This window comes from Myotis brandtii, unplaced genomic scaffold (genome assembly GCF_000412655.1).
Source record: "Myotis brandtii unplaced genomic scaffold, ASM41265v1 scaffold27, whole genome shotgun sequence".
NCBI lineage: Eukaryota > Metazoa > Chordata > Mammalia > Chiroptera > Vespertilionidae > Myotis > Myotis brandtii.
This window is the reverse complement of record NW_005360272.1, coordinates 927,527-936,339: the sequence shown is the minus strand read 5'-3', so window position 1 is coordinate 936,339 and position 8,813 is coordinate 927,527. Positions and strand designations below refer to the sequence as shown.

General features: G+C 49.3%; 1 protein-coding gene across 6 annotated transcripts in view; it reads left to right on the top strand.

The window, feature by feature from the left end:
- DLGAP4 (discs, large (Drosophila) homolog-associated protein 4) overlaps window positions 1-8,813 on the top strand; it is a 122,524-nt gene that overhangs the window by 71,115 nt on the left and 42,596 nt on the right. Inside the window, exon 1 of one of the 6 annotated variants that reach the window (XM_005868478.2) lies at window positions 7-856. The exons of the other annotated variants lie outside the window; for them this stretch is intronic. Coding sequence (XP_005868540.1) covers window positions 826-856 — 31 coding nt within the window. The 5' untranslated portion in view covers window positions 7-825. Of the gene's footprint in view, window positions 1-6; window positions 857-8,813 lie in introns of those variants that run through there. 6 annotated transcript variants of the gene reach the window in all.

The window sequence follows — 8,813 nt, the reverse complement described above, 5'->3', positions numbered from 1 at the left end:
CCCCGCCCTCCTCCCCGTCTGTCCGTCCGTCCGTCAGTCCACCCGCCCGCTCGCGCCTCCGTCCTTCTGTTCGGCCAGACCTCGGGCCGTCTCCCCGCTCCGCCCGCTTTGTCTCTCCCCGGCCGCTGTCTCTTTGTCTCTGCCCCGCGCTGCCTCAGCCCCTCCTTCGCTCCCCACACTCGTGTCCCCTCGACGCGTTCCTCTCGGCCCTCAGCCTCCTTTCCTGGACTCCTCCATTCTTCAGGACCCCCTCAGAGCGCCCCACACCTCTGGGTGCTTTTCCTTCAGAACAGCCTCCACACCCCCAGGGCTCCCCCACGTCCTTTGGGGGCCTTCCCTTCCATCTGCACCCAGATCCCTGGGGTCTTGCCTCTTAGCCCTCATTCCCTCAGGGTTTTTCCTTTTTTTGGTGTCTCCCCTCTACACTGGGATCTCCGAGATCCTTTGGGGTCTCTCTCCTTGGAACCCCCCCCCCCCAAAGCTCCCCAGCTCCCCGGCTTCAGCCCCTCCCTGCCTTCCCTTGGTTTGTCCCCTGTCACTGACTCTCCTTGTTCTCTTTCAGGCCTCTGCTCCCCCCCCCACATTTATCTGGGTGGGGATCCCCTGCTTTGCTCTCCCTGCCTCTCTCTGCCCCCACATCTGTCTCCTTGCTCTCACCATTCCGTGTCTCTTGTGCTGAAGGCCCCCTTTTGAACCTGCTCCTTTGCCCAGAGCTCTTGGCCCCCTCGTCTCTCTGCCCAGCCCCCTGTCTCCTCTCCTCTGTCTCTCCCTCTCCCTTTTTCTGTCTTTGCCGGTCTCTGGGTCTCTGGCCCCCATCCGGCCCTCATGGCTTTGTGTCTGGAGCTCTTGAAGCAATGTGAGTGGTGGGGTGTCCGGGTCGGGCGGAGTCTGCCTGCAGGCTGGCCGTGGCTGAGGCTCCCTGGGGTTGGCGCTGGGGCGAGGGCTGGCACGAGGGCTGGACACTGTGGGCCTCCCGACAAAGGGGGCCAGGAGGGGCCGGCCCGCGGATGGAGCTGGGAGTGGGTGGCCTTCCTGCTCTGAGGCTTCTGCTTTGGTTGCTTGAGTGTGCGAAGGGTGTCATGAGCTGGGTGTCCCTGCCTGCTTGGCCCTGCATGGCCTGGCACTTGGTGATCGCTTGTGGGCAGGCCTGGGCTATTTTGGAGCCGGCAGGATGTGATATCACTTGGGCGTTTATTTAGACCCGGCTGGGGGTGGGGGCTGCGTTCTTGCCAACTTGAGTAATGAAATGGTGCAGGGGGGTGCGGCCTCCTAGGCAGCTGGGCGGTGGGATTTGGTGCCAGGACTTTGCAGGCCACGGGACTGGGCAGGTGAGCAAGGGGCTGTGCGGCCGTGGCCTGTCTGAGCCTCTCGGTGAGGGTGAGGGTAGAGAGGAGTTCTTCATCTGACCATCCTTGAGTATTGGGTTTGGTGGTCCGACACCTCTGGGGCCTTCGTTCTGCCAGCTTCAATCATGTGACCTTGAGTGAGACCCTCAACCTCTCAGCCTCAGTTTCCCTGTCTGTTTAAAGAGAATAATTGTGCCAGCCTCACAACGTTGTCTTGATCAAATGAAACATCTGTAGACATGCTTTGTGAACTCTCACCCTCTTTACACTGAGCTCCACAGAGGGAACGCAGCTTGCCTGGGCTACATAGCCAGTTTATGGTGTAGCTGGAACAGGGGTCAGGGCCCAGGAATCCCCATCCAGAGTTCTCTACCCTCCACTCCATTAATACCTGATTATTCAGGAATACACCTGCCCCTATGATAGGGCAGGAAGTAGGCCATTCCGTATTTATGCCCTCATCCTGGTTGCTCTTTGTCAGTTTGTAAAGATAGGCAGGTATGCCCAGCTGGATGTTTGTGCTGGGAGACAGTTGGATTTTCCATGTTCCGTCCCATTGTTGTCCAAGGGATTTTTCCTTGTTTGGCCAGTGGCGTTTGGGAATAGTCACTTGTGGTTGTAAGCCCTAGCAGCTTTTCCTGCTTCCCTGTAGAGTGATGGGACAAAGTCCCCAGCTGAGAAAGGGTCCACACTCAGCTGGGGTCTGCTGTCAGGGAGCCTTGGATGTCCCAGAACTTTGGAGGAGATGAGATCCGCTATTGTAGCCCCCTTATCTTATGGAAGAGGCCCAGAAAGACCAGGGACCCACAGATGGTCAAGCCAGGACTCCTGGGTACTGTTCCGTGGCATTGCCTCTGAGGAGGTCACTATCAGGCTGGTGTCACCTGCCCACTGGTATATAATGACAATTTCTTACACCCATTGACCTTTTACTGTAGACCTATGCTCGGCATGCTACACAGACTACTTGCAGTGGGGAGAAGAAGGGGCTTGGTTCCCGTCTAGAAGTGAGGGATCAGGGTTCTGGTCCCCACATCTCACCTATTCTCAGGGAGGCATCTTTCCCCTGGGCTTCAGCTTCCTTATCTGTAAAATGGGAATCATAATCCTTGTCCTAAGACTGGTTCTGAAGTCATGGAATCCCTAAAAAAATTCTGTGAGGCAGAATGCCAAGGTTCTATTCCTGCCTCTGATGCAGTGTGATTTCAAACAGGAGTCCTCCTCTATGTATTTTTTCCTTCTAAAAAAAGGGAGTTGGGCCTATTCTCTTAGGTGCTTTCAAGCTGACATTTGAGGATCCTAAGGTAATTCAAAGGTCACCTATCTGTACCTACATCTCATCTTACCTGTTAAAAGTGTTCTTGATCACAGAATAAGAGGGAGAATAGATTGAATGCTGTCAGATGTGTGCTGATAATGTGCTGTGGGGTTTTGTAGGAGAGAAACAAAGGGAGAGAAAGGAGTCCAGGAGAAGGCAGTACTTGAGCTGGGCCTCTATACCAGGCATGTTCTGCCTTTTAGACAAGCATATCTCAGAGATACTGTGGGGTCAGTTGCAGACCACCACAATAAAGTGGGCTATTATCTTTTTGCTGTTGGAGGATCTTGCCTTCAATTTGTAAAAACACAACATCTGTGAAGTGCAATAAAATGAGATATACCTGTACACAATTTCCCAGAGGGTAGGAATAGTGTGGATTTTAGAGCCACAAACACCTGGTTTTAATCAGTCTCTATCACTCACTGCCTATGTAATCTTAGTCAAGTTACTTTCTTTGAGCTTCAGTATCCTCATCTGGACTCAAGATAACCATATTTACAAAGTAGGATTATAGTGGGGATTAAGTGAGAGTATATATAAAAAACACCCAGTACATAGTAGGCACTTAATAAATGTGAACTTTCACCTCCTGATAATATCTGGATCACTTTTTTGTGTGTGAGATCAAGACAGATGCCCAGCCTCTCCCCCGACTCCCTATGGTTGGGGTTCTGGTAAAAGGAAAGCACCTTCTGGCTGTTGTAATAAATAATAGGAGTAATCCTCTAATCTCTCACTTGCTGTGTGAGGCATTGTGTAATCTGCCAGGCTCTTTTCTGACCATTGTTCCTCACAACAGTCCTAGGAGGAAGTCGGAAGTGAAAGGAGTTCTCCATTTCACAAATGAATAAAGGGCCCAGAGAGGAACAGGTAGCTTCTCAGGGTACCACAGCATGGCTTTGTTGGGGCAGGCTAGCCCAGACTGGACTTCGCCCACAGCTTTGCTCCAAATTGATTGCTTCTGCCTGATAGACTACCCGCTCAGGCCACCTTCTCTGGGTCTGGCATCTGTTCTGCTAGAAGGGTTTGCTTGACATTTCCCCAGCCTCTGAGCTCATCTCAGATTTAAATGGGACTAACTGGAGGCTGGATAGGGGACTGAGTCACCACCTTCCCTGGCTTTCTCATCCTGAGCAGTAACCAGACACACCCAGAGGGCCACTGAGTGAGTGAGACCTACTGGTTGTAGACACCACACGGGACAGACTTTTCTCCCTGAGCTCCTACTATGGTGGCTCCACATGTTTTTCTTTAATCCCCAGAGAACTAGAAGCACAGGCCACATTGAGCAGTTACTGGCTTGGCCTTTCCTGCTCCCAGCCTTTATTTGTGCTTACCCTTCCTCTATGGTGCTCTCCCCTTTGAGGCCCACGGTGCAAATGCACCTCCTCCAGGAAGTCTGCTGACTCTGGGTCAGACTGTGAATCAGTCCCGGGTCCACACTTGCTGAAAGTATGACCTTGGCAGGTCACTTTACCTCTCTGTGCCTCAGTTTCCTCATATATAAAATTTAGATTCCTCATCTTTATAAAATTCAGGTTCCTGAGCTCCATTCCCAAAGATTCTCATTTGGCAGGCCTGGGGCAGGAATCAGATTTTTAAACCAACCTTTTGGAAGAGTCTGATACTGAGAGTCTGTGGGCTACAGTTCTATAGTTTGGGAAAAGCTGAACTGAGAGTTTCCTGTGTTTATATCACAGCTGGGCTTGTTCCTACTGTGTGACCTTGGATTGATCAACTTTTGTACCTTTGTTTTCTTCCCTGTCAAATTGGGATAGAAATATCTAGCTCACAAGTTGCTATGAGGATGAGAACTCATGTAGTAAAAGCCCTTCAATAAATGGGAACTTGTCTGCTACACTGCTGTTCACTGGGTGTCAGGGTCTGTGCTAAGCAGTTTATGGCATTATCTGACTGCATTATTGCAGCAATCCTATGATATGGGTACCAATGTTATCCCCATTTTACAGGTGAGGAATCTGGCCCTTCGTTATCATCTTTGTTTTGGGCAGGATTGGTTGTTCCAGAACCAAGTTATCCTTCTGCTGCTTAACCCTGGCAGCAGACACTCAGGTCTAGCCAGGGTGAAGTCTGTGGAATTGAACACCTGGGAAGGAATGCAATCCAGTTGTCAGCAGGAATTGAATGAGGTTGATGAGGTGTGCAAATGAGTGCCTCTCAGGTTCCAGGTTTTCCAGTCTGACTGTGGCTGCCTCTTTCCCATTTACCTGTGTTGGAATTAGCTGGTTCCTCACCCACCAGTTCCTGGGAACCAAGGCTACCTTAGAGATAAATAAAATTCATATTCTAGAACTAAAAGATTATTGTTTCTTGTTCACAATAAGGAAGCAGGGAGGCGGCAGGTCCCAGATCAAGACGATGCGAAGGCCAGCCGCTCCACCCAGGTCTCCCTCATTTCTGTAAATCACTGGTCCGGTGGAAAATGAGCACTGAGGTGTGGTTTGGCTAGTGAACAGTTTACTCTTGGGACAAGAGCAAGAGAAGTGATCCCAGCCCTGGCCAGTGTAGCTCAGTTGGTTGAGCGTCATCCCATGCACCAAAAGGTTGCCGGTTCCATTCCTGGTCAGGGCACATGTCCAGGGTATGGGCTTGATCCCCAGTAGGAGAAGGTATGCAGGAGGCAGCCAATCAGTGTTTTTCTCTTACCGATGTTTCTCTCTTTCCCTTTCCCTTCGTTGCTATCTAAAATCAATAAAAGCATTTTTTTTTTTTTAAAGAGAGAGAGAGAAGTGATCCCAAGTGGTCAGAGCTAGACTTGACTCAGTCTGGAGCTGAATTGGGTTTGGAAACCTTTTCTAATCAGGGGCCTGCTCTCCCAGCCCTGGGCCAGGCTCTTTGGCGATGGGAAAGAACAGATGCCCTCTGCCCCTGGGAACTAACTTATGGTCTGACAAGAGAGACAAGGCTACAATTACAAGAGACTGTGTGACAGTCTATAATTAAGTGTCTGGTAAAGAAAAGCATTGTCTGAGAAGGAAGAAGTGAGTGTGAGCCAGAAACAAACGGGGCTAGATTCTAAGAGACAGAGGGTAGGGCTGACATTCTGGAGAATGGTTCGTACAAAGTTAGAGGTACAGGCGCTGGAAGGTAAACAGTGAGTAGATTAGTTCTGCTGATGCATCACGGCTCTGGATAAAAAACCTGGGCAAGACCAGGAGGTTGTAGGCAATGTTGAGCTTTAGCTGAAAAGCAGAGGCTTTGGGGAGCCATAGAAGGTTTTAGAGCAGGGATAGTACAACTGGACGATTTTCTTCAAGATGAATCAGGCTGGAATTAGAGTGAAGCTTTGCAGGCATCCAGATGACAGAAGAGGATGAGGTTCTGGTGGAGCCCTTGGGAGTGGGAAGAGCCAGTTGGGATAGCAGAGGATGTTGTGCTCCTCTCTGAGGAGAGCTCAGCTGGGGGCCTAATGGGCTAAAGGAAAGATATTGGGTGTTGCTGCTTTGGGGCAGGAAATAACAGTCTAAGCCAGCCGTGGGCAAACTACGGCCCGCGGGCCGCATCCGGCCCGTTTGAAATGAATAAAACTAAAAAAAAAAAAAAGACCGTACTCTTTTATGTAATGATGTTTACTTTGAATTTATATTAGTTCACACAAACACTCCATCCATGCTTTTGTTCCGGCCCTCCGGTCCAGTTTAAGAACCCATTGTGGCCCTCGAGTCAAAAAGTTTGCCCACCCCTGGTAAGCACATTGCTTGCACACCTGCTCTATGCCAGGGTCTCTGGATGTTCTCATGAAATCCTTACAATAAGCCTGAGGCAGGTGGACTTACCACCTCTGTTTTACAGATAAGGAAAATGTGGCTCAGACCCAAGGCTGACTGTCTGCAAACCCTGACTCTTCCCACAGTTCAGCTTTGCTTCTTGGAAAGGAAACTCCTACTCTTAGGGTCCCAAGAATCTAAGCCTTCTTGCCTCTTGATTTGGGGGTATGCAGATATATCCCCTAAAGTTCATAAACCCTGCTTTCTAAAGATCCAGAAGGCTGGGGCTGGGTGCCGGCTTAGAATTTCTTCAAGGTGGGAGAGTCAGTGAAGTGAAGGGCCTTCACATCTGCAATATTACTCACCAGGCAACCTCCATAGTTGGGCCTCATATATGTCTGGTCCAACAGTGGGCAAGTCCATGCCTGGACTCATTGGAATTCTCAATTACCCCAACCAGAGAGGGTGTTTCCTGGCCCAGCCAGAGGAATCAGTCACCAACAAAGGTAGGAAAGGACTTGTCCCAAGGTGCCCCTCAGGACAGGAGAGCGAGGTGATGGAACTCAGTTCCCATTTCCTAGGCTGCAGCCAGGGATATCCATTGGGCAGAGGAAAGGGGAAGGGGACTGGTACATACTGAGTGGCTACCATGGGAGGTAGCAATGATTGGTCCATTGTGCAGCTAGAACACTAAAGATGGCCAGTCATTCTCTGTGTGCCCCCTGAGCTGGGCCTCATCCTCGGGTCATGAGGCAGAGCAACACATAGTAGTCATAGCCTCCATGGTCGCCTCACCGCCCTCCTCCCTGCCTCCATAAACCCCCAGATCCATATGCCAGTCTTCTTTGGCATATACTCTCTAAGTCCAGCTGTGGTCAGGATACAATTGTAACTGCACCCCTCTTTTTCATACCAAAATCTGGACAAAGGTTTTGATGAGGGATTTTTGTGTTCCTTTGGAATAGATCCAGTCTGAGAAATATCATTCAGACATTGTAACAGTGGACTAGAGCAACATGTGCTGTCCCTTTCATTGTATTAATTTTACTGTTTGCCAAATGCTTTCTCATAAACTTGATCATTCTCCTGTATATTCATTCTTTTTATTTTGTTTTCAGAACATTGATTGTGGATACTTAATATTTGTTTAGTTTATTTGCAGAGCACTTTTATCCACCTTATTCCAGTAGATCCTTATACAACCCTAGGAGATCATTACTATTCTTATCATCCTCATTTTCCAGAGTGACTTGACCAAGGTCACTCTGGGATTCATTGGCTGAACTACTCATTTATTCAGCTAATATTTGTTACGTGCCTGCAGTGTACTAGGTGATGAGCTGGCCCGGGGGATACAGTGGCAAGCAGAGCTGCCTTATAGATTTAATTTCTGACTTCCCAGAGTCCACAGTATCGCAGAGGCCTAGCCAGGATCCACCCCAGTGCTCCTGAGCTCTCCACCCTGAGTTCCTCCCACTGCAGACCCCTGTACTTTGGGTCTGTAGCTTAGATCTAGACTTTTGTAACCAGTGATCCCTCAGCCTAGAGCAGTGGTTCTCAACCTTCCTAATGCTGCGACCCTTTAATACAGTTCCTCATGTTGTGGTGACCCCCAACCATAAAATTATTTTCGTTGCTACTTCATAACTGTAATTTTGCTACTGTTATGAATCGTAATGTAAATATCTGATATGCAGGATATATTTTCATTGTTACAAATTGAACATAATTAAAGCATAGTGATTAATCACAAAAACAATATGTAATTATATATGTGTTTTCCGATGGTCTTAGGCGACCCCTGTGAAAGGGTCGTTCGACCCCCAAAGGGGTCGCAACCCACAGGTTGAGAACCGCTGGCCTAGAGCATCATGGTAAAGCAAGCCAAAGCAGCAGGTCTCTGCAAACTGAACTTCAAAAGTGACAAAAGAAGTCTTCAGTAATGACTTAATTATTAACAAGAAGGTGAGGAAGGGCATCTCAACAACAGGCCATCTGCTCTTTCTTCCCCAAGGGAAGTTGCCCAAGGTCTGCTGTACCTAAGATCCTGGCCTGAATTTTCTGCAGCCTCCAAATATTTGATTACAATGTGCACAGGTGTGGAGCTCTGTGGCCATGTGCTGAGCTGGGGACCCTCCCTGCCTACTTTAATATTAAATGAGTTAATAAAGGCAGATTCTAGGATATCAGGTACTACAGAGGACTCTGGCTCAGCCCCCTCATTTCCCAAGAGTAGGAATCAAGAGTAGGAGGGGCCCAGCAGGTATGGCACAGTGGTTGAGCATCGACCTAGGAACCAAGAGGTCACCGATTCGATTCCTGGTCAGGGCACATGCCTGGGTTGCAGGCTCAATCCCCAGTAGGGAGCCTGCAGGAGGCAGCTGATCAATGATTCCCTCTCATCATTGATGTTTCTAT